The sequence below is a fragment of the Mesoplodon bidens genome, assembly GCF_964165515.1.
Source record: "Mesoplodon bidens genome assembly, chromosome: 14".
NCBI lineage: Eukaryota > Metazoa > Chordata > Mammalia > Artiodactyla > Ziphiidae > Mesoplodon > Mesoplodon bidens.
This window is the reverse complement of record NC_138170.1, coordinates 63828403-63855583: the sequence shown is the minus strand read 5'-3', so window position 1 is coordinate 63855583 and position 27181 is coordinate 63828403. Positions and strand designations below refer to the sequence as shown.

Genomic DNA, 27181 nt, shown 5'->3' with positions numbered 1-27181 from the left:
ACTGCCTGTTAGGAGATAATGCTAAATTTATGAGTGCTAATTAAGAATATGAAATACAGCAATTGCATACTTACAAGGTCCTATTTTCCTTGATGTGTTTCATTGATAAGGGAGAAACAGTAAAGGAGTGAGGGGAAAGGGGCAAGAAGGGGGTCATTGCTGGTGGGGTCTTTTTTGGGGGGTGGGAGGGATGGAAAGGTCCTTGGAGGGGACCACAAAAAAGCATCTGAGACCACAAGTACAGTTAGAGAACACGCCTAACACCATTCCTGCACACAAACATGGGGCTGCTGGGTATTAACTCCTGAGTTCCACTCTCCATTAAAAACCAGGACATGGAAGCAACGTAAGTGTCCATCGACAGATGAATGGATAAAGAAGATGTGGCACATATATATAATGGAATATTACTCAGCCATGAAAAGAAACGAAAGGGAGTTATCTGTAGTGAGGTGGATAGACTTAGAGACTGTCAAACAGAGAGAAGTAAGTCAGAAAGAGAAAAACAAATACCGTATGCTAACACATATATATGGAATCTAAAAAAAAAAAAAAAAGGTCATGAAGAACCTAGGGGCAGGACAGTAATAAAGATGCTGACCTACTAGAGAATGGACTTGAGGACACAGGCAGGGGGAAGGGTAAGCTGGGACAAAGTGAGATAGTGACATGGACATATATACACTACCAAATGTAAAACCAATAGCTAGTGGGAAGCAGCTGCATAGCACAGGGACAACAGCTCAGTGCTTTGTGACCACTTAGAGGGGTGGGATAGGGAGGGTGGGAGAAGCAAGAGGGAAGAGATATGGGGATATATGTACATGTATAGCTGATTCACTTTGTTATAAAGCAGAAACTAACACACCACTGTAAGGCAATTATACTCCAATAAAGATGTTTAAAAAAAATGAATTGTAGGGGAAAATGAAAAAAAAAAAGTCATGGCTAAGGATACAAGAGAATGAATAGATTACCTACTGCCAGAAGCCACAGGTTGTGAGCTATCTTGAAAAAGTTTCTCCCAGGCAAAAGCAGCCTCTTCAGGACTACAAAAGTAGGCTGTCGTCGTTGTTTTCAATATACAGGAAAAAAAATACAATAAAGAGAAAAGAACGGATACAGATCAGTATATTTCTTCACATCACCATCTTTTATCTTAGAGGTAATGTTTTTTTTCCCAACAGCTTTATTAACATTAGCAGCTTTATTTGCATACCATACAGATCAATTTAAATCAAACAGTTCAATGGTTTTTAGTATATTCACAGACTTATGCAACCATCACCAAAATCAATTTTATCACCCCATAAAAGAACACCTTGTTTTTTTTTTGTTTTTGGCTGCATTGGGTCTTCACTGCTGCATGTGGGCTTGCTCTAGTTCATCTAGTGGGGGCTACTCTTCATTGTGGTGTGCGGGCTTCTCATTGGGGTGGCTTCTTTTGTTGTGTAGCACAGGCTCTAGGTGCACAGGCTTTAGTAGTTGCTGCACGTGGGCTCAGTAGCTGTGGCTCACAGGCTCTACAGTGCAGGCTCAGTTGCTCCACGGCATGTGAGATCTTCCCAGACCAGGGCTCAAACCCATGTCTCCTGCATTGGCAGGCAGATTCTTAACCACTACACCACCAGGGAAGTGCCACCTGTGCTCTTTAGTTATCATCTCCTTCGTCTGTCTCTAAAGATTTGCCTATTCTGGACATTTAATATAAATGGAGTCATGTAATTGGTCTTTTATAATTGGCTTTTTTCACCTAGCATGATGTTTTCAAGGTTCATTCATGTTGTAGAGTGTACCAGTCTTTCATTCCTTTCCATTGCCCAATAATATTCCATTGTATGAATATACTACATTTTATCCATTCAGCAGTTGATTTCTACTCTTTGTGTTTTATATGAATAATACTGCTATGGACATTCATGTATAACTTTTTGTGCAGGCACGTTTTCATTTCTCTTAGGTATGTAGGTAGGAGTAGCACTGCTGGCTCAATCATAAGATACTTCTCTGTTTAGCTTTTTACGGGACTGCCAGACTATCTTCCAAAGGGGCTGCACCATTTTATATTCCCACCAGCAATGCACAAAGCCTCCAATTTCTCCACATCTTTGCCCATGTTATCTTTTTTATTGTAGTCAGCCCAGTGTGAAATAGTATCTCATTGTGGTTTTGATTTGCATTTATTTCCCTGATGTCTAATGATGGTAAGCATCTTTGCTTATTGGCCATTTGTACAACTTCCTTGGAGAAATGTCTATTCAGATCCTTTGCCCATTTTTAAATTGTTTCATTTTGAGTTGTGAGTTATTTATATATATAAAATACAAGTCCCTTTCCAGATATGTGATTGCAAAATTTTCTCCGATTCTGTGGGTTCTTTTATTTTCTTGATGATGTCTGTCCTTTGATGTAAAAAAGTTTTAAATTTTGATGAAGTCCAGTTTGTCTTCTTTTTCCGTTTGTTGCATGTGGATATCTAGTTCTCCCAGCACCATTTGTTGAAAAGACTATTCTTTCCCCATTGAATTATCTTTACACTCTTCTTGAAAATCAATTGATCATACATGAGGATTTATTTTTAGACTCTCAGTTCTATTCCATTGATCTATATATCTATCTTCATGCCAGTACCTCCCTGTCTTAATTACTGTAGCTTTGTAGTAAGTTTTGAAATCAGGAAATGTGAGTCTTCCAGTTTTGTTCTTCTTTTTCAAGATTGTTTTGGCTATTTTAGGTCCCTTGCCTTTCCATATAAGCTTTAGGATCAACTTGTCAAAATCTACAAAAAAGGGCAGCTGGGATTGTGATAGTGATTGTGTTGAATCTGTAGATTACTTTAGGGACTGAGGCAATGTCTTTTTAAACATTAGGAGATAACAAGCATTATAGAATTAAACCAGTAATACTACTGTTGAATTACTTGTATCAATTAACTAAAAGGGGAGACAGAAACAGATAAAACTTGGCATTTACTGCTTTAGTTCCCAAATACATGAAAGATGGATACTCCTAGGAATAACCAATTTAGTTTGCCTTAAAAAGGATTTAAATTTTTTAAACAATATTTTGACTATTCATATTATTTTCCATTTATTATATAAACTTCATTATCTTTATTTGAAAGACGATTATTCTTCAGTGAACATGATAAAATCCCCATGCTCAGTAATCTCAACATCTCTATCTTGCTACACAATCCACTGTTGCTTTCTTGAGGGTGTTCCTAGGCTGATCTGCAAATAAGTACAAAATTTGGTAAAGGTTTATTTATTTTTTAAGAATATTAAGTGCTGCAAACTCTGTTATGAGAGAGAGAAGTAAAGTATAGCTCCCTATCACAGTGCTGCTCATCTTGGGCAGAAAGACTAAAATTCAGTGAAAATAACTCCACTTTCAAATAAGTAGTTTTCCTAAAATTGTAGAGAAGGTACTGGCAATGTAGACTTTTTTTTTTTAAGGAGGGGAAAATAATAGGATAGAAACTAACAAGAAAAGCTAAAGATTCTAACCAGATAGCTTTTTGCTACCATGTGGTATTGAAATTACTATAAAATTTTGCTAAAAATAATTTTTATAATTCATTTTATATCAAGAGTAACTTCAATCATCTACGAGTTGGTTACAGAAACCTGAAGCTATTATAGACAGACATAACTTCAGTTAAAGAGGTAAAATTTCAATGGAAAAAAAAGGAAATGTAGTTGTACCACATAAAAGCTGTTATCGCACACTGAACGAAAGGAACAAAAGTTCCTTTCACGTAATAAACTACTAATGATTTAAATACTGTACATTTACCTAAATTTCAATTAGCTAAAAATTTTTTTAATCTTCATTTTATAAACAAGCCTAAATGGAGAAATTTAAAACAACACTAATAATGCAAAACCTCTACATTACACTTAAAATGTAAATTACAATCAAGCAATTTTGAATCCAATATCAATTCTAATGTAAATATCTGAGTGGAAACTGATATCCTTCAGATATTCAATCACAAACTTAACGCAAAACACTAGACCTAAATTTAGACCTGTTTTAGTACTAACAATTAGTTCAACTTCCCTCATTCAATAATGTAAACATTTAGTTAAAAATTACTTCTGTTGAGACAATAAATGTGAAGATTTTTCAAACAACAAAAAATGTAAATCAAGCACTGCAAGGTACAATATTTTCCTAACACAAAAACAATAAGAACCAGAAATTACAAAATTATCTGCGGCAATTATGGAGACCTACTTTTTAAATAGAAATTTTAAAATACTTTAACTATTAAAACATGCATCATGGTCTCATCCAAGTTAATTTTCTCTGACAACTGTACCAAGTAGAACTTTCAGGAACAGACTAACACTATAAGATTCATCAAATTAACAAACACTCAGAAATATAACATTGTTAAATACAAGTACTTAACATTAATGTAGGCAGGGAGCACTTTTTAAACCTTAAAAAGTCCAGGTTGTACTTGAATATTTAGTACAGAGGTATTGTATAAGTGGCCTACTGGTGATGGAAAATATGTGAACTTTTGAAAACAGACTATTTTTCAAGCTTGTTTTACATCAAGTTATCATGAGATTGTTCACATTTAGCACAGAGAATCAGCTTCCAGTAAAGACTGTAAAAAGACATTTCACATTTTTGATCTAACATTCCTTACAGAAAATATTTAGTGTTCAGGAAATGGGACAGCCTTCTTGACACATTTTAAAAATCATCTCCGGTTCTTACCCCAAATTTTCAATCTATCATATTGAGATATTTGAAATGCCAAAAGCCTTGACTGGATTTGATAATAAATTAAATAAATAGTTAGTTGTTGGGAAGTAACATGTCTAAAAAATAACAAGATCAATGTTTTTGAAATAACAGAACTTATATTTACAAATGAATAGTTACTTTAATAGAATATAAGCTTTTCCCAATATGCCACTGCAGAGATTCTGAGGAGAGAGTTTCCACTTTAGACCAGTTTGATGTGTCCCAGGAGAAAGTCAGACTTACTCCTTTGTAACTATTTTCCCCCTAGACCATATTATCCAATTTAATCACCCAGCTGACCTCTGAACATTTCTAACAGACAAATGTAACCTCAAAGGTCAATAAGCGCCCTGTCATACATTCTAAAGAACATGGCAGAATGTGAAGTTACCACAAGGCAACTGCATTGAGGGAAAATACCCTGTATACACTCTCTGGTATTTTTGCTTAAAAAAAATACAAATGTTTAAAGATGTTACTTTACAATAAGGATAACTAATTAAAATACATTCTTTAAATGTTTTGTTTTTCCTATGGAAAAATATCTGTGCGTGCTAATCTTAGGATGGCCCTATAAGTAGAACTATAAACTTGGTTAAATTCATGCATGTTCCATCGCATAAACCAAATCAATAGAGAATACATTTCAGACTCACAAACACAATTTTTACATGGAAAAAAAAAAGAAGACTGATAACATATGCCTAAAATGAATACAAATCTCCCACATCAATTTTTAAAAAACATATAAAAATCATTATTTCTAGTTCAAAAAAAAGGTATCAAAGAACTACAAAAGATGTACTTACAATACACTGAATTTAACGTAGCGCTTATTCAACTTTAAAACTCCATATTCTTAATCTTTAATAAATCAAAAAAAGGTTTGAGTTAACAAGGACCACAGAACAATCTTTGGGGAAATTAGCCAGGAACTAAATTTATCCTTACAATCAATGTTCGGCAAGGCTAATCCTGGTCACGGATTGTGAATAAGCAGGTCCTGATAAGAGATGAGAAGGCTGGATTCAAGTAGAAAATAATCTATAATGTTGGCTGAACCAAATTCCATGTTAATTCAATTTCTACCAAAATAGATAACCCACTGTGTCCTTATAAAGCATTTGGAAAATCAGGCCATAATTTTTTTTAGAAGGACAAAAAGATATGGTAGAAAGATTTTCACATATTTACCCTGAATTTCTACTTAAGAGTTTTACCTTGAATCTTTCCTTTGTTAGGAAATGAAGCTAAGGAAATTAATTTGAACATGGATGTAATTATGAGACTAATTAAAGAATCAGATATTAAAATACTTGTTTTAGATCTTGTTCAAAATAATTGCCTTACAAAAATCTTTCATATCTAACAAGAACACTAGTAATAACTTATTTCCCAAATCAAACATGTTTTAGTTTACCCCAGAAACAGACTCTGAGACAGGATTCAAAGACAAGAATCTCATTTGGGAGGTAATGTCAGAAAACATTGTTAAAGGAATGAGAAGTGAGACAGAGAAGAAGAGGAAGAAAATAAAGAATGCATATTTAACAGTCTCCTGTTGTGGGCAATGAGCTCCAGCCCCACTGGAAACTCTAGGAAACAACATGAAACATGCCTCAAAGTATTACCAGAAGGGCAAGGAAGCTGGAATAATTATTCTCCGATTCCCATCTATCACTGGCTGAGGGATGCTCCCAGAGGATTATCTTCCTAGCACTTCCAGTCTGCCCTGTGTGCAGGTGAGAAAATCCAAGGCAGAGTCGCAGGTGCTTGCAGGACACGTTAATGCATGAATTGGAATGGTGAGAGTGTCTGCTGCAAAGTCTCACCATCAGAAATCACAAAACTTAAATTCATTTTTTGTCACAGTCTCATTACAAAGAAGCAGTGCATTTTTAATGATGCAAGCAAGAGCACAGAATTTTGAGGTCTAAAAGTAAACCTCCCAGCAAAGAGGACAGAAGTCTGCAGTTATTAGGAGTATTTTAATCCACCAAAAAAAATCTATTTTTGCCTGAATTAATCAAAGTAGGTGTTTACATGAATTATTCCCATTTTCACTAAAGTTGCGCAAACCCATTACTATTTGAATTCAATATGATATCTCAAAGAGCCAGCACCAAAAACAAAACATAGAATAATAATATGGTATAGCATTTGTAACACACAGGACTAAAAATTAGAAGAGCTGAATTCTTGCTAGCTCTTCATACTAACTAGTCATGCAAACTTATATAAGTGATGTTATTTGTATGGGCCTCGGAGTCTCTATCAGTAAAAATACAGTAACGTTTGGCCTACTTATTGTTGATATTAAGAGAAAAGAAAAAGTTGTGTAACATATTTTTTAAATTACAATATGTTAAAAGTACAATATATTAAATAATAAGGTATTTTTATTATCATCATAAAAAGTCAAAGGTGGAAAGGCCCTTAGGAGTCATACTATTCACTTCTAATACACATTAACAAAGAGATAAACTTTGCTCTAGGAAAGACCAATGATTTGTCCCAGCAAATCAGTAGCAACTCACTGGCAAGGCTGAAAATGGATTCCAGTGCAAAGCTTCTAGCACCCCATAACATCTTTTTACTTGAGAGTTGGCTAGACATGTCATTGGACAAACAGCTAAAACACATTTTAATTAGCTGTTTTAAAAACTCTTTAACACTTTTAAATAACAGTAAACACCATAGGATATTATAAAATATGAGCTAAGAATCATGGGCCAATGGTTTCAAGTTTACCAGATCACTTATATTATCATTCATTTGGCATTACATTGAGCCTAGGAATATTAAATTCTACCATCTTTTAAAATTAATAAGGAAGCTGCTTTCCACAATCAAAAACTGAAAATGGAAAAAGCCAAATAAAAATTGCTTCCAGTTAAAAGGTTTGTTTTCCTGTCCTTTAGAAAACACTTCATACAAAGATTGCCTTTTGTTCTCCTTGCTTTAAATTTCAATTCATCAAAATTGAACCAATACCAATTGAAGTCTCTTTATGTGCTAGATTCAAATGGATAAATTTTAAATGGAAAAAAAAAACTTCTTAGAAAAGAATTTCCATTTATAAAATTGTTAAGGTAAAAATATTTTATTAAATCTAGTTCAACAGTCTAGGTATTTAATTTTAAAACTCACAAAACTCAGTCTTGTCATTTATATGATGTCATTCACATGTCATTCTAATTTTCTTAGTTTTCATCTTGCTTTAATATTTTTTACTTAAGTGCATATAATATCACATTCAGTAAGTAATTCAGAGAATATTGTGGTCAGAAAAATTAAATATTTTCCAAAGTTTACATTGGCAGACTTAAAGACCAGAACTAAGGTCTTACTCATAGCTGAATACACTTGGCCTTGAATAACTTAATAACATTCTCTTTGGTTTCCTTATTAGGCTGATAGGAAAAAAATGGGACTGCATCTAGTAAAATTACAAACCTCACTTTATACAGTATGAAATATACATTTAAATATAGTGTACAATTTATAATGAAAAACCAATTGCATTATATGGCTTTCAAAATCAGGAGAACTGGCTTTAAATTTTTTCCATTTTTCTAGGGTGATGGCCAAAACCTTGCATTAGAATTAAATACAAACAAACACTGTAAATGTGATATGCCCTGGGTACAAACCACTCTGTGACCACTGGAGAACTCTTGAACAAATGACAACTCTAAAACTCTATGGTTCTTCACAGAGGACCCAAAAAACAGAACATATCAACAAAGTTAGGATAGGCAAACAAACTCCATACACAACAATGACATTACAAAGGCAGAAGTTCCAGTTACCAGCATTACTTTTACCAAATGTATATAGCATGGTCAATGTAATACTGTGACATGCCACTCGGTCATATTTACAGCATAGGAAAAGAGGAAAAGGGCAGAGAAAACTTATCTGCCAGCTGCTCTTGGTTCCCCTCCCAATATTTTGACATTAAAATAATATAATATAAAAAGAACAAGCTCCCTAAATACCCTTTTCTGCTATTGATATAGCTCTGTTTTAGATTTAGGAAAGCTAAGTCACTTTCACTAACAAGTAACAATCATCAATTTATAATCTCTGTTGAAAGTTAGTGTTAAATGATCAAAATCAGTTTTTATTTAAAAATGACTTCCCTTAACAGTTTTATACAAATGAAATAAGTTCCATTTTATTTGTACTAATTCCATTAGCTTTTTTTCAGCTTGGTGATCCATAATCTCAGGTCTACACAGGTAATATACCCCAGTGGTGGTGCTGATGCTGGTAGTATAGGGCTCCTACTTTGAGAACCACTGATCTGGCTTTTGTGTGAATACTTCCAATGATTTCATGATGACAGAGCTGATTTTCATGTAGAAATTCTCATACACATAATTCTCCTTAAATGTGGAACCAGAAACTTCCATTTCTTATAATTAATTTTTCCACCTAGAACAAGACAGAACAATTCTATTCCTTACACATGGCAGTCACTCAAATATCTGAAGAAAACTCCCTCTTTTTAATTTTCTCCAAAATAAGTATCACCAATTTCTTTGCATCCCACTCAAGACTTTCAACATTCAGTCTGCCTCCCTATGAACCCTATACTTCACAATGTCACTTTTGATATGTGGCACTTACAATTTAACACAATAATATATAAGTTTTAGTCTGAATATCAGAGTGCATGTGGTTTACTACATCTCCTAATCAATAATAATTCTATAACTACATTAGATCTTTCAGCAACTGTATCACTTCCCAACTGCCAGTCTGTGGACTGATACTACTCCTTGATGAAATTTTCAGTGATACAGAGTAGATGAGAAAAGAACAATGGAGTAATTTTTCCATCAACTTAAAGTCATTCAACTTAAATAACTCTTTTATTCTAAGTTTATGTCCTTCCTAAATATGGGAGGAATTTGAGGGGGTCTTAAACAAAGTGATGGTGATGGAAGATGGTAGTTATTTTTCCAACAGTCTTTCTTTATATGGCAAAATAAAGTCTCACATTTCACAATTTCTCTTATCTGTTCCACCCTCTACTATCATCTAGGTAGCCAAGTGCTTAAGAATAATTTATATAATCTGCAACCACCAATCACAACCTCCACTCATCACTCTCTTGATTAATTATGGCAGCAAAGCAAAACTCCTAATGGGCTCTAGCAAATAAAAGGGCTTCAAAGTGCTTTTTTCCCTAATAGTTTCTAGTTTCCCATACCCACTTCCCACTTACCTTTATAATCTTAAATAACATTCAAACCCAGCCAGCTAGACTACATCAAATTGAGAGGGCTGGAATAACAGAAACTCACAACCATTTGTTGCAGTTTAAATTACTAGCCAGTAATTTGAACTACAAGTGAACTATACCATCTAGGACAGCAAACTATGGCCTATGGACCAAATCCAGCTCACCATCTTTTTGTGTAAATAAAGTGTGAGTGAAGCACAGCCACAATGACTCATTTACACATTGTCTGTGGCTGCGTTTGTGTTCCAATGGCAAAAGTGAATAGCTAGATGGCCTGAAAAACCTTAAATATTTATTATGTGGCCCTTCACACAAAACATTTACCAACCTCTAATCTACGATAATGAACTATGTGCTACCAAAGAAAAATTTGAGATCTGCAATAATAACCATTAACTAACTCAGGACACCTACTATCTCCATTGGAATATCTAAACACTGGAATCTGAATAATCCTTTATCCCTACTTTGTATAAAGATTTGTTGCCCACCCAAGACAGAGAGCATTTACTTACCTGCTCACTGAGCTAATCTTTAACATACATTTCTCAAGGACTCATTACCCGAATAGTGAAGAATCCATGAATATACTGCTCTGTGCAATCTAAGGTTTAAAAAAAAGTTGCTGCTAATAACTCAAAAGTATATCAAAAAAAGAAACTGTATAGAACTACATAAAATTTCCTTTACATTTTATATTTCAAATAAAAATACTTTTAAAGGCACTTAAAGCAGGAAAGCTTAAGTTCAACAATTTAGGTAATATTAACTACATTAAGTAATGCAAATTAATTTCCCTTTTGTATTAAAAAAAGGACTTTCGTTTTCATGTATGTAGAGTTGAAATCAAAATACTTCTAATCCAATTCAACCATGTAGTTTTTTAAACATAAATGACATTAGAATCTCTAAAGAGCAAAGTCACAAGATCAAAGTACTTTGAAACCGGAAAGTGCTTAAAAGATCACCTCTACATTTTACAGTTAAAGTTTTGATACAACATGAAATATTTATGGTGAGACAAATAATTAGTGGCAGAGGCAGATCCAGAACCCAACACTTAACTATCAGTTTGGAACTCTTTCTACTTTATGACTAAGAAAGATAGCTCATATTCCAGGATAAAGTAAAGTGATGTTGAAGTACTTTGGAGATTTAAATGTACAGTAAACATACTCAGAGGGCTACAGCCCACTCAACCTACCAACCCTCTTGTGTTTTTTATTAATCAATTAACTATAAAATTACAGAAGGGAAAAAAATAATTCATTATAAAGCCACTCGTAATAGAATGATCAAAAGAACAACCAATTATTTGCTTAACAAATTGTCAACGATTAGAAAAAATAATAGTGGAAAAGCAGCAGTATGATGAGTACTCATAAACTGCTAATTTGGTACAATCTTTCTGAAGGGTAACTTGGTCATATTTTAAAGAGCTTAAAAAGTTCTCACCATCTAAACCAATTATCCCGTTCCCATGAATATATCCTAAAGAACTAGTCTAATATAGAATTCAAATTTCACATACAAAGATGTCCATCCCACTATTATTTATAATTGTCAAACATTAGAAACAATCTAATATCCAAAGAGAGAACTGGTTAAATTATGTTGTATTCATACAATAGAATATTAGGCAGCCATTTTTAAAAGTCACATTTTCAAAGACATGGGGAAGTACTTATGATGGTAAGTTATAAAAAGTAGGATATACAACTATATGATCAGCATAATCTCAATTTTGTCATTACGCACACACACAAACACATATACACACTCATACATATAAATAGCATAGACAAAGACCGAAAGGAAATACAAAAAATATTAACAGTGTATATCTCTGGATAGTGAGATTGCAGGTAAATTTTTTTTCTCTTCTTTATAGCCATCAGCATTTTTCTAAATTTTCTGTAATAATCATGTAATTAGTTTTATACCCAGAAAACATTAAAAATTTACTCTGTAGTCAATTTTGAAATTTTTATAGTCTATATAATAAATAAGGAATAAATATTTACAGTACTCAAAAGTATATCTGAATGATGGGAAATAAATCACTAATATGTAAGAATATAATTTCCACATATGGATAGGTGGGTAATTTTGAATCCAAAAGATTACAGTATTTTATCTCAGTTCTTGAGTATAGAAAGTTGGTATTTAGTAAGAAATGCAAATCTTTAAATAAAATTGGTGCAAGGCATCTAAAAATTGTGCTATTCTGGCATAACACTGAAGATATAAATGCTCTCCAATGTAATAATACCCATTGTTATATTAAAATAGGTATAATCTAGTACATACATGATGGCCAATATTAACTAATTGAATTAACTTTTTTTTTTTTGCCAAAGTGACTTTGATAGGTCTATGCTAAAGGAAGAAATACAACACCATACCATTATTTTAGTTGGAAGAGCCGAACCAAAAATCATGACAAAAAAAAATTGCAGAACTGTAAGAAAATCCAGTGGTTTTTTGTTATTGTTAATGACTTCTTGCTAAAAATTCAAGTAAGAGAGTCAAATTGCTTGAAGCACTAAAAATGCATAGCAGCAGTGTATGGTCTGCAATGATTTGAAAAACACTAAGGACATTCTTCAATATTCCTCATTTGCAGACTACTGCCTATCAAGCACTATCTCTGAATTACAGGACTACACCTATGTTCTTTACCAATCTTGAATTTATATTGTGTTACAATACAGTAATGACACAAAGTGATGTCACACATAAAAAGGCAAACTGTATGTAATTTTAAAAGCTAACTTTAAAATATGATTCTAATATCTGTGATAAAAAAATCACATAAATATGTAAAATATAAAAATACATCCTAACATATTTTTACATAAGAGCTAAAGTTTACCACTTTTAACATAAAAATTCTGAAATGGAATTAATAAAAAACAATTTTCATATGTACCACAGAGCAATAAGTTTAAATCAGACTATTTTGAGTTGTGTAGCCCTTTATTAGCAACTAAAATAGAAGGTATCTGTTGTACAACACGGGTAGTAATTGACTATAACTGGAGATATTTATATTCTAATACAGATCATTTATAAATGCAATTTCTTTATTAAAAAGCTTCCACCCTTTTTGTTTGTTTGTGTACAATTTGCAAAACTATTCTGAAAGCGGAGTATATGTGCACAAGTCTGCAAAGAGTGCAAATTTAGGATATGGTAAATGCTTTACAAGTTACTTTCAAAAAACTGACTGCCACAACTGTGCCTTTACATTGCCTTTTTTTTTTTGATCAAAATATTTTGATGCCAGCCTTCCTTCCACTGCTCTAAACTATAAAGCATTTTTTTAATGAGTTGAAATTAAGGAAGGACTACACCTACTAGAAAAGAAGAGAAGAAAGTTCTATTAGTTTGAGGTTTCAGAATCCCCCCAAACCAGGACCAGTATCTTGGTAAGGGTTAGGCTGGGACCCTGGACAGAGTATGAGTATGTGCAGGTGGCATCCCTGAGGATTCAGAGCTTCAGTGAACCGTGAGTGCTCCAGCTGCATAACTCACTGAACTGTCTTGCCAGTTTCGACACTGGCTTGACTGGGCATAATTCAAAAAGGAAAAGCTCATATTCATTCCATTCTTCTGCAGCTCTGTGATAGCCTAGAAAAAGAAAAATTTGGTTATGACAGACATCACACAAAAAAGTGAGCACTCTTTGAATGTGCTGGTAGCTTAACTTCGAAGCCTAGGTCTCTCTCTCACTCTTAGTTTCTTGAATTTCTCGTCGCCCCATATTAAATAGGAAAAAGAAAGAACTACTTATTTCATTCTCTCAAAGAACTTCTCCTAATCTAGCTTCTTGATAAATATCAGTCATCTTCCACTCTACCTCTCCCTGTACTTAATAAGGCACTTTAAAAAATAAATAAATAAAAAATTTAAAAAATCATAGTATCTTTCTTTCTATTCTCTAAACCAAACCTTGGCCACTTTCGTCTTGAAATGTTGGAGTCTTTTCTTTGTCTGAAATTTTAAACGTATATAAATTAAGTTCCAAATCTAAGAGGTATACCAGGGTTTTTACTTTGTTAATTGGCTCATCATTTATTTTACTAAAGTTTTATTTGACCCAATTCAAACTTTAGTAAATTAGTATAGCTTATTCTAGTTTAAATTTCATAAATCAATTTAAGCACTTAACAGGCTTTTCTCCCAGTCAATCAACACTGATTAAGAGAAGACCTTTCCTAAAAATCCACAATGTACTATTTTTCAAATCACAGTAAAGTAATACTAGACCTTTAGGTTTCTACCCTAGACTAGACCTTTAGGTTCCTACCCTAGACTATTCTAGACTACATTACCAACTCCAGTATTTCTCTGCCTCTCCAAACAATGAGCAGCCCATTATTACTTCCTCTAACCATTCCTGAGTGTACACTGTCTTCTTTTTGAGTCTCTCATTTTCTTTCAATTTCAGTTTTATTAGGAAAAAAATTAATGCTATTATCTCTTTAGAAAATCCAGCTAACCAAAACTTCTGCCTCTTTACCAGTCTTTAAATGAAATATTGTTTTTGTTATAAGGAGAAAAACATATACATGTCATCTGCCTTGCTTTATTAAATTATGAACATCTAAAACTCAAGAGCAGAATCTTCCATTTATTTTTTATAAAGTCAAGAACACTAAATAAAACCAAAAAATTAGTAAGACCTTATTTCTTGAGACGTTACTTTGGTTTATATTTGTAAAGAGCATATTGGAATTGGCTCAGAGTCAAGAGAAAAAAATGGGTTTCTCTTCTAAATAACTTTCTGTATTTAAAAGAAAGTACTGACCTGTCATACAGTGATATATAATTTTATTTAAGTAACCAAAACAATGGAAATTTAAATTATCTTAAAGGAACTAGAAAGAAAATTGACTATATATCTAACACCAAAGCTAATAAGGTGTCACAGATGATAACAATTAAGACATTTTGAAACATAATAGGATCAAATGTTAAAAAATCAAGGCCTCCTAAGGATACTCACATTTAATAACACCCCAATGGGATGTCTTCCACATATAGTATTATGGTATTTCTTCAAGTAATTGCTAAAAGATACAGGGTCTAATTGTTCTATAATACTCATACCCTAAAAAAAAAGAAGAAGAAGAGAAAAAAAAGAATTAAAGAAAAAGAAAATAAGACAATTTATTATTTCCTAATTACATTTTTAAACTGTTACTTAGAGCTAACAATCATAATTTTTCAATTAAGGAGAAGTAAAGAAAATACATTAAACATTAAACTCTGTGAAATATCAAATTCATTCATCCAAGGTAATCTCATTATAGTCAACCCTCAATAATATACATACTTTATTAAGTATGTATATTAAACATACTGAAACATTTAATTCCCAGTTTTCTCTGACCTCCTGGTATGTTTCTACACCACCTTCCCCAGTTGTCATTCAGCTCACAAATCCTCAAATATTTCACAATTTTATGTTTTTCATATATAATATTTACACAAGTAAACCTGCTGTGAAAATTTTCATACAAAATCTAAAATTAAATTTGATATATGGCTGTTTTTCCAATGTCCATTATATTTCTCATACCACTGGCATAAATAATCAAGAGCTGATTATAATTTAACTTTTTCCATAACATATACTTAAACATCAACAGTGTGTAAGGCATTTTGAATTATCAGTATTTAGGTATGTGATAAAAAGAGACCACAAACTAAGAAAATAGTTAATATATTTTAATCAATTTAAAGCTCATAAAAGACTGATAAAAGCTTAAGCAAAATAGGTCTTTACAAATAAGTTGAAAAAATAAAAGTTCTTTATCTCTTAAGCTAGAATGCTTGGCTTTCAAGATTTTAATTGAGAATCAAAATTTTTAGACTACTATTGAAACAAAAACTATCATTTGGACACTTGTTTATACTTAATTCTGTATTCTGCAAATGCATTCAAAATAATGTGCTCAAAATACATCAATACAGAGCAACTTTAACTCATCTGAATCAAGCAAATAAATCAATGATTCTAACTCATCCATTCACCAACTACCTTACCTTGTTTTCTTATTCAGGTGAAATACTTTACATTTGTGTTTAATAAACTGGATTAATATCCTCTGGGAAAAATGTAAATGGTGGTTTAACTAAGGAATTAACTGATACATTTTTGTGTTTTTTTAATTATATTTTAACATGTTTTAACAAGCACAGTGTAAAATCACCTAGAGTAATCAGATGAACATTCATCTGAAAAATGATAGCCATCAGTAGGTAACACAGTACAAATATTGCAATGGCAGTACGTAAATCAAAATTTAATTTTATAAAGAATCTTTCTTCAGAATATCCAAGTCTTTCATAAACATTATCATATTTTCTACAAATATATCTGAAAGATAAGCGTATGTGTGTATAGTCAACTTTCAATTGCTTGCACATCAATTAGCCACTCTCAGATTTATCCACAACCAGTGTTTAAGGTTAAGTTGGTTTTCCCCTGTCAACTAGGAGGCTTACAGGTCACCATTCTCCACTGACATTTGGTGCAAACCGAGTGAAATATGAACTAATTTAAAAGTTAAACCTAAGATAAACAATTAGTATTATAATTCTGGTACGTAGAAAATCACTCATATTTCTAAACCAAGTAGTAATGCAGAGATGGAGTTACAAATCTCTTCCATAAATATGCATAATCAAGGTAGAACTCCCTAAAGATGAAGAAACTAAGGCATAAAAAACGTTAAAAGCTTGTCTCAAATTTCTAATCCTAGGCTATTGGATTTCTAATCCCAGGCTTCTCATTGACTTACTCTGCTTCATATAGAATAACAAGAGACATACCAACAATTCTTTAATACTCTCACACAGGTACAATTGGTATACATATTATAAAAGAACTTTCAATGCTCCTGGGTGAAGTCTAGGACAGCTTACCTTAAATAGAATTCCACTTATTAATAAATCATGTAACACTGAAGTTCAAATGTATATTTTAATACTAAAATCTCAAAGCACATTGTGAACAAACATCACATTTATATATATTAACGTGAGTAATTCAAAGAGAAGAAAACTAATGATCACATTTGTAGAAGAGAAAGAATTCAAAGTAACTGGCCAAGAAATTTCACACAGAAAATATAGAATTATAAATGTAGAGAAGTATAAATAAATAAAGTGTTCAAAATGAAGATATAATGGTTAAATTACAACACAGAAAGTAAAAAATTAAGGTGATGGAAGTTAAGGGACTACATTAAAAATTTTAATTTCCTGAAGTATGCTATGTACCTACCAGGGCAATAATCAATTCCATTATACTCAATTCTCTAACAAATATGACAGTTAAGAGGTATGCCTTTTTGGGACTTGCCTGGTGGTGCAGTGGTTAAGAATCCACCTGCCAATGCAGGGGACACGGGTTCGAGCCCTGGTCCGGGAAGATCCCACATGCCGCGGAGCAACTGAGCCCATGTGCCACAACTACTGAGCCTGCACTCTAGAGTCCGTGAGCTACAACTACTGAGCCCGCATGCCACAACTACTGAAGCCCACGTGCCTAGAGCCCACGCTCCTCAACAAGAGAAACCACTGCAATGAGAAGCCCGCGCACCACAACAAAGACCCAATGCAGCCAAAAGTAAAAAAAAAAAAAAAATTTATAAAAAAAAAAGAGGTATGCCTTTTTATAAAGGAGGGATAGAGAGAAAAATTAAGGCACTTCTCATGAGTGAAGCTCTCCAACTGGAAAATTGATAAAGTATGCAAACAACAGCAAAAATGATTAGTAAAACTGCAGAATGGGACACCCATTAACTAACACAGAACACTGACAAATAAGCTTTTGTATGTATTTATGTTTTGATGCAAACAATTTTGAAATTACTATTACCAAAATTCCAAGAAGATAAAAATGCTAGTTTGATATTACTGCACAAATTGCAAAAAGATGAAAAATAAAAATGCTTCCCAAATACGCCTAAAGAACTTTTTGATTTCTTAATATACTGGAAGATATGATCAGTAAATCTAAAGTCCAGGTGATAGAAAGCTTGCCTAGGGCCTGGTATATTGAGAATTTGTTCACATGAACTTAATCTAATATGAAGCAGTGAAGTGGGTCACTACCCATTCAGCTCTAAGATACAAACAGACATTATAAACACCAAGAGCCTATCCATCACAGTACGGGTTTCTGAGGAAGTTAACAGTTTCAGCAAGAAATTCTCAAACTGAAAGCTAACTCCCTACCTTGAGGGGAAGAAGGGCGGAGGGAATCTATCATTGTGCTGACTCTCCAAGTAATAAGTGAAAGCTTGTATTGTCAAATCCTAAATGGTAATCCCAAAGCGAATAGGCAGTTTTAACTGCCTATTTAACAGAGCTGCAAATTTAAGACTCTAATAAGACAACAAAGGTCTTCCCTTTTTAATAAGTTATTTAATTTGAATTTTATTTAATTTTAAATACTATCACCTAGATGTAATCTAAAGTAACAGACACAAAAGAGTAGCAAAACATTTTTAGAAGTCTTTGAGAAATAAGAACTAGAATCATGTCTATCAATTATTAACAGATAATTAAAACCATATTATCAAATCATTAGGACTGTGGCCTTATTTTTTAAAATAAGGATACACATTTATGTTGGAGAGATGGGTACACATTAAGGAAGATGAGGTAGGAAAAGGAAATATTCTAGTTTCTTTAAGAGGTATCAAGATAAAATCTTCATTAGAAAGAAATTTTATGGAAAAAAGAAATCACCCTAAATATAGCAGTGCTAAGAACCAGTGTACTAATAAATAGCTACCTTAAAGATGATGCTGTAAAACTGACTAAAGACTACTAAAGAAACTAAACTACTGGCCTAAGTTCAAGAGAAAGAAGTATGAGTGGACAAACATGAACAATTTCACTTTCAGAAGAGTAAAAGGAAGAAAAAAAGTTGAAGTTAAAGTAAACAAAGTGACTACTAGTAAATTTGGAAGGAAAAGAAGTTACAAGCCTGACTACAATGACATTTTCAGATTCTCTCTGCCAAATCGTAAATAATATGCCAATAGCCATAAGGAAACACTGGTCTATATCAAAAGTAGTATGGAAAAAATAACCTATGATCATGTAATATATATAAAATATGTATAAATGTGGCTAATGTTTCCAGTATGTAATCTAAAAGGTTCACAAAAATCAACCTCTTAAAATATGTTCTGCTTTGGTCACTATAATTACTGAAATTGCAAAGTACTAATTTCCAAAAAACATGGTCAGTAGTCAGTAATATTCTAAGACTTTCAGAATCTATATCTCTTATAACTAGTTATTTTCTCCCAAATACAACATTTGGAAGATTGTTTGTTTTCCGATACATTCTTCCTTCCTTATGTGTTTTCTTCACATAATTAACTTCCAAGATATTCAAATGCTAGACATAAAATTTTTGCCAAAAAAAAAAAAGAATTAGCAGTTTTTCTTTTGCTTTTGGAACTAAAAACTTTCATTTATTTTCTAGCATTTTAATAACTATATTTAATAAGACTTTTCTGATTAAAAAAAGGGACCAAAACTTAATTAACATAATAATTTTTAAAAAATTGAATCTAAAATTTTATACTTAAAAATAATCTTTTCACTCTATCAAACTTTCCAAACGTATAATTACAATTCAATTGCTACATTTTTGCAATACTTGTACAGAGAAGCATCCTACTATATTTTGCTCTGAAAAGATTGTATATAGCAACTAAGATATTAATTCTGAAATGAAAGAAATTATTTACAACATAAAATAACACTTGTGAAAAGCAAGATACAGTGGGATATTCACCATTTGGTTATATAAACCAATTAAGAAAACACATTGTATAAGAGTCTGCCTAATAGTGAGTGTACATATACTCATACATGTATAAAATCATATATACATGAGTATATGTACAGACCTAACCATGCTTATTATTTTAATCCATTTATTCTAACTCCCAGAATGGACTTATAACTTGAATTAATAGCATGCTAATAAAAGAACAGACCGCTTTAGATCCCTTTAAAACTTCTATATATTATTAAAAAATTCTATATATAAATAGAAATGTTTCAATAAACAGACCACAAAATCAAGTCCAAGTCAAATGTTACATCAAATACTAAATTCAAACATATTAATATGAAGCAAATACTCAATAATTCACTGACTTACAAATTCTTACATTTGAAAAATTAAATGTTGCCTGATTAAAGTTTACCAATGATTTAAAGAGCTGAGTAGAAATCAAAGGGAAAGAAGATGAACAGGAAATTTTCTTCTACTTCAACAGATCAGGGGCCATAATAGGCTAGCTCAAACTCACCTACGAAGCTATTCTGGAATAAAGTTGTTGGGACTCTCTCCATATTACTGAAAGTGGATATCCAGGGATGGGTATGGGCAAGTTTATTTTGAAAAAGTTCCACAAGTGATTTCAGTTGTAAAGATGGGGTTGAGGATTACTATAGTAGACAACCTTATCTCTGCCCTGGCTTTGATTACCATCTACATGTTGAGAATGCCCAAACTTACTCCAGACCTCTTCTCTGAGCTCCCAACCAATATAGTCAATCCATTAGCAAAGCCCTGATGAATACAAGAACTCAAATCTATGAACTTCTATCTCCACTACTACCACCCCAGTCCAAATTACTATTTTCTCTCCCCTAAACTCCTGCCAATGCTCACTGTTACTACTCCTGACCTTCTTGTAGAATCTATTCTCTACACAACCGCCAGACCGACTTTTAAAATAATTATTTCATTACTACATCATTTCACTTCCCACCGTATTCACATAAATTTCTTACCCTGGACTATAAAGCCCTACATTATCTGATCCCTGCCCACCTCTCTTACCAGAGCTGTGTCACTCTAATCCCTATCTACTATATTCCTACAACCCTGACCTTTTTCCCATTCTTCTAACACACTAGCCTCTTTCTCATCATAAAGTTTTTGCAATGGCAGTTCTGTCTAGAATGCTCTTCCCTCTAATCTTCACTTGGTTTTCTCCTTCTTATTTATATCTCAATTTAATATTCCTTCTCAGGAAGTCTTTCTCCAATCATTCAATCTAAAGCAGCCTAGAATTATATACTATTTAAAAACCCTTTTAATATTTTCTGCATAGCACACATCACTATTAGAAACTAACATATACAATATCCTTAACTTAAAAAAAAAATGTGTATCTCCTCCTGTTAGAATAAAATGTCCATGAGAGCAAGTTGGCTTGTTTACTGCCATATCTCCACCAGTGCCTAGAACTGTAAATGCACTCAAAAATAACGGGTGAGGGCTTCCCTGGTGGCGCAGTGGTTGAGAGTCCGCCTGCCGATGCAGGGGACACGGGTTCGTGCCCCGGTCCGGGAAGATCCCACATTCCGCGGAGTGGCTGGGCCCGTGAGCCATGGCCGCTGAGCCTGCGCGTCCAGAGCCTGCGTGTCCGGAGCCTGTGCTCCGCAACGGGAGAGGCCACAACAGTGAGAGGCCCGCATACCGCAAAAAAAATAAAAATAAAAATAAAAAATAACTGGTGAAAAGAAAATCCAAATGCCTACTTGGTTGACACCTCCACTTGGATGCCTTAAAAGCAATAGCAAATATAACATATCCTAATACAATTTATGATCACCCTACCTCGTAAAAAATCTAGTCCTATCTTCTCGTGCTTCCGACCTAAGAGAACATAACCAAGACTTAACCAGCAGCATAAGCCAGATATTTAGGAAACATCCTTTTTTTACTTTTTTATTTTTTATAAATTGTTAAAGGTTACATTCCATTTACAATTTTACAAAATACTGGCTTTACTCCCCATGTTGTACGATACATCCTTGTAGCCTATCTTACACTCAATAGTTTGTACCCCCCACTCCCTCACCTCCATGTTGCCCCTCCCCCCTCCCCACTGGTAACCACTAGTTTGTTCTCTAAATCTGTGAGTCTGCTTCTTTTTTGTTATATTCACTAGTTTGTTGTATTTTTTAGAAGGAATCATCCTTGATACTTCCTTCCCCTCCAAGTTCAATTGATCTCCAAGTTCTATCATCAATTTGTCTCTAAAATATACTGGATACATCCACTCTGTCCCTCTCTTCCACCATCACCAACCCATCCACTGTCTGAATTAACATGTCTCACTTGGATTATCAAACTAGTCTACTCATTTCTCCTCTGGCCTCCCTCCAACCCATTTGCTGCACTGCAACTATACGATCTATTCACATACAATCTGATTTTATCACTTTCCTATTAGATATCCTTTAAACAGCCTGTTCTAGATTCTCTAGCCTAATTTCTCACTACTCTCCCATCCACTCATCCATTAATTTAACAAATATATATACTGAGTACCACAAACAGGCTGATATAAAATGGACAAAGATCCTGATCTCACAAAGCTTATAATCTAATAGGGCAGGTTTTCATCAACAAATCAACAAATAATAAATCACAGAGTAATAAGTACTAAGAAGAAAAATAAAGCAGGGTAAGGTCACAGAATAACTGTTCACCACAGGGGCATAATGGAAAATTGTGGGCACATTTCTGGGTTGTGCCAATAACTAGAAGATACTGTCAGAGGATTTGGTAGGTGGAATCCAGGGATGCTGACTGTCCTGCACTACAGGACAGTCCCACACAGAAAGTACTGTTCTCATCCTATAACACTTTCACTCACATGTCCATGTATGCGAAAAACCTGCTTATAATTATCTACACTCTAACGCCATTTTACATACAAACACAAAGAAGTTTTGCATGATTTTAATATACAATAGTTTTCCCAGGAACAAACTATCATATAAAGTGAGGGAAGACTGTACTTTGTTTCGTTTACAGTTTTGCTAAGAAATGTTCACCATTTTGGAAAATCAAGTCACCCACCAATGTAACTTGGTAAATGTAAGTCACAAATATAAACAACTGTTTGTATGTGGCTGTTATATTAATGATACTATGTGTAAGCATCTAACTACTTCATTGTCTCTTTTAGTACAGTTGGTGCCTGAGCATTTACATTATTAAATATATATTAATTTATTATAAATTACTTTCCTTTTATTTCTTTCTCAGAGTACACTTAGGGTATTCAATTAATTCAATTATGTATATAGGAAGATTACAGTCACCAATTCATCCATTTGAAAAATATTTGTTGAGCACCTACTTATGTTCCAATCACTATTCTAAGCACTTGGATACATTAGTGAACAAAACAAATATCCTTCTGTAATAAATAAGTAAAATATTCAGTTTCTTAGAAGAAAAAGTGGAACACGGTAAGGTAAGGTGGACTGGGAATGCTGAAAGGGTGGAGTGTAAGATGTCAAATTAAATACGGTGGTCAGCAGGCCACCTTGGGAAGGTGAAAATGGAGCAAAGCCATAAAGTGAGACAGTCCAGTGCAAAAAGGGCAAAAGCCCTAAGCTAGGCACATATATGGCATTATCAAGAAATAGTAAGGAGACCAGTGTATCCACACTGCCTCATAAATATCTTATATCTCTATATTGTAACAGCTTCTTTCTAAATCTGTTTGATGATTAGACTGTAAGATCCATTAAGTGGGAGATCATGTTTTCTCTTCTTAATATCTTCAATACTTCACATAGTACCAGACACACAGTGGATACTCATTAACCATTTGCTATATGAAGAAAATAAATGATATAGAACTAGGAAAGTTTTCTGAGGCAACTAAGAACTAAACCTCAGAAAAAAAAGATTAGAATAGTAGCCAGAAAAGAATTAATTGACTGAAATGGCAACATAATAAAGCCAAAAAAACCCCAAAAGTCAGTGAATTAAAATCCAAACAAAATTCCAAAGGTAAAAGCATTAGGCCACAATTGGATTTAAAGTAACAAAATAAATTTAAATATGATAAAATCTCGTAACTATTTTGTATGATAAAATCTCCTAAGTAACTGCATTCATTCCATTTGACTTTTAATAAAATAATACTACTCAATATAATCTACTTATAGTTTCAGATCCAGATTCCTTAGTAAAATGTTTTATCTACTTTAGACTAAATATTTTTATACTAAAACATATACATAAAGCTTTTCGCACACTGGTAAAGCTGACTTTAACTTTAACAGGTTACAGACTTAAAGGCTGGTGGAGTTTAAAGACAATTTAGAGACCAAGCCTCTCCAAGTCTCTCATCTTAGAGATGACAAATTGAAGACTAGAAAATTGAAACGATCTATTGAAGGTCAGAGCGAATTAGTGATATATCTGCTAGATTCAACTCCTGGGCTAGTTAAGAATACAATAATGCTTTAAAATTCTAATTTAAAACAAATTCAAATTCCATTTAAGAAAAACCCAAATGGCCAAAAAATATAATTAAATAATAAAATAAACTTAGAATTTGCTATGGTTGTTTCTGCTTAACAGTAAGTAATGGAATTAGTATCCCATTGTCCCTAAAACTAAGACATTCCCCAAATAGTATCTAAAAATCTGTATCTAATTATTCAAGGTGTAATTAATCAAATAAAATTAAGATGAAGGAAATTTCTACTAATAGAACAGGGATTATTTTTATAATCAATATCACATGATTACAAAATATATATTGCACATTTAGTTAAAGATAGGGAAAGAATTATTAGCCCATTGTATATTTTAACATATTAAGTCTTGAATCACTAATCTGAAATTAAAGAAAAAATCTTAGAGCAGTAAAACCCCACACCTGAAGGACTTACCATTTTATCTAGATGTTCAATGGATCTATAAATCTCCCCCTGGGATTCATCATAGTAACTGTAACGGAACCTTTGACCTTGAAACAAATATCATGTACAAAATAAAATAGGGAAAAATTAGAAGCTAAAAAGAAAGCAAGCGCTTACCAAATAATTTCAGTTCTCATGGAAGGCAAAGCACAGCTTAAGCCTCTGAGAAAATCATTCCCAAGAGCCCTTGTACATAAAAATAAAAGGCATATTTGGGAAGGTAATAAAGAAATGATATATCACCAGTGTTTCATGATGTTAAAAACTATTTCAAACTGTAAAACCTTAAAGTCACGAGCAATACAGAAGACTATGGAAACAAACAGTTTAAAAGTTAGAAGCATTGTTAAACATATTATATCGGTCTATAATGGAAAGTAAACGCCAAGAATATGATTCAAGAAAATTTGGCTTAAGGAAACTATCTCAATTTAACAAATTAATGAAAGCTTAGCTTTTGTTGTACAAATGCAAAGATTTAATCTCTACTACAGAAAAGAAAGAAAAAAAGCAGGTCAGAGATATATGTGGCTTGTATAATTTTTAGGACCTAGATTTTTAAAATTTATCTCATTTTTGCAAAATTTTCTACTTGGAAAAGGATCAATACAAGTGCCTTCAAGTAGGATACACAGAAGTATAAATATAACAAATAGTCCTACTCTGACAATAAAATCTCAACAAAGGTACAAGCACAGGACATTCAATGTTTAGCTATTCTCCAAAGAACACAGAGGGTAAAATGGAAGAAGTTTAAAAAGAAGGTAGAAAACAAAAGGCTCAGGAAATAAATTTTGCTTCCTACTATAGTCAAAGAAAAGCCAAAAGTTAAACATATTCATAATTAATTACATATTATTATTCAACTGATTATGTTGTATTTCAGATATATCTAAACCTATTTTTCAGCAATGCCTTTATTTCCAAGAACTCATTACTTTTATATTCTTTATTTTTAAAGATTCACCAAAATGCAATTCTGAAGGTATTAGAGTACACTAATCATACACACACATACTATGCATCTTGTGCTTCAATTTTACAGCGAAGTTCACATATCCAATTATTATCCTCCCATCTGAGGAGGTGGGTTTCTTTGGCTGGATAATTATGATTTTTAAGTTTTCTGTTTATCTCACTAAAAAAATCACCTTATAAATAATGAGCCATGTAAAATTATAACACCCTTTTGATGTCCTTTTTTAGAGAAACTACACATCACAGTTCTTAACATTTCATTAACTTGTTGATGCTAATCATCTCTGATGGTCACCTTTCTACAACATACCGTATTTCCTTAACTTTCACATATTAACTTTTCACATACATTAACATGCACAACTACTCAATGTGGCAGTTCTTATTTCCCCGCACCCCCTGCCCAGCGCCATTATTAAATAAATATTGCATCTTAAAATTCATGATATCCTATAATCAAGCAATAGGGTTCTGAGACAATTACCTGCATTCTGAATATAACAACCTTTTCTGGTAAACATTGGAGATTACTGCATGTTGCTATAACTATCAGATTCATTACAGTCCTTGCACTAAAAAAATTCTTAAACAGTGACAATTCTATCACTGAGTACCCCTATATTAAATAACTCATCAGACGTTTCTTACAAAATTTAGAGTTAAGTATAGCTTTGTTTTTCTTTAAAGAATACATGTACTTCCTCCTAGCTAACAACAGGAACTATATAATTCACCCTATTTTTCCTATTTGCCAGCTGGCTGCCAGAAGGTTCAAAGCCAAATATAAAGTCTGTCATAATAACTTAGTGATTCAATTCATTGGTACTAAATTTCTACTTCTGTTTCAAAGTTCTTTTGATGAAGCTGCCCCAAATCTTCTGTGAAATGAATAAACAATTAAAAGAATAATCTTAGACAAGAAAATTCTCACTCACTGTCACTGTAATAAGAGTAATATCCTTGGATGAAATCAAGATGAATATTCTTTGAACCTGAGCTGCTTCAGGTTTATACTAACACATTCTCTTTTTCTTGCTTCTGATGATAACTGTCAGTTTTAGTTGTCAATAATCCCTGTGACTGGGACATAACTGTCTTATCTCAAGACTGCTACTCTCAGGTGCAGAGAAAAATGCATGTACTTTGTGACATTTACTATTCGAAAGTCTTTTCTATTTACTTCCAAGTTCAGAGCCACTGTTTCAAACGGCTGAAGTTGGTCAAACCTGCCTTAATCATAAGTCAAAAATGTAACTATATTTTAAAACGCGGTCTTATTCATATGGACCATTTTCAATGTAACTTTCACTTAAAAACTACTTCTGAAGTAAGAGAGAAGTACATAGAATGTTTAAAGTAAGTTAAAATACTAAATCAACATGTGATTTAATA

The 27181-nt window shown here is 32.9% G+C and overlaps 1 protein-coding gene across 3 annotated transcripts in view; it reads right to left on the bottom strand.

Annotated features, from left to right (window-relative positions):
* Nucleotides 1-12981: 12981 nt before the first annotated feature.
* The window catches only part of MEMO1 (mediator of cell motility 1), a 130776-nt gene continuing 116576 nt past the window's right edge, over nucleotides 12982-27181 (bottom strand). For all 3 annotated transcript variants that reach the window (XM_081253533.1, XM_081253532.1, XM_081253531.1), the window contains 3 exons: nucleotides 24782-24858; nucleotides 15033-15137; nucleotides 12982-13654 (listed from right to left, as the gene is read on the bottom strand). In XM_081253533.1, coding sequence (XP_081109659.1) covers nucleotides 13523-13654; nucleotides 15033-15137; nucleotides 24782-24858 — 314 coding nt within the window. In that variant the 3' untranslated portion in view covers nucleotides 12982-13522. The remainder of the gene's footprint in view (nucleotides 13655-15032; nucleotides 15138-24781; nucleotides 24859-27181) is intronic.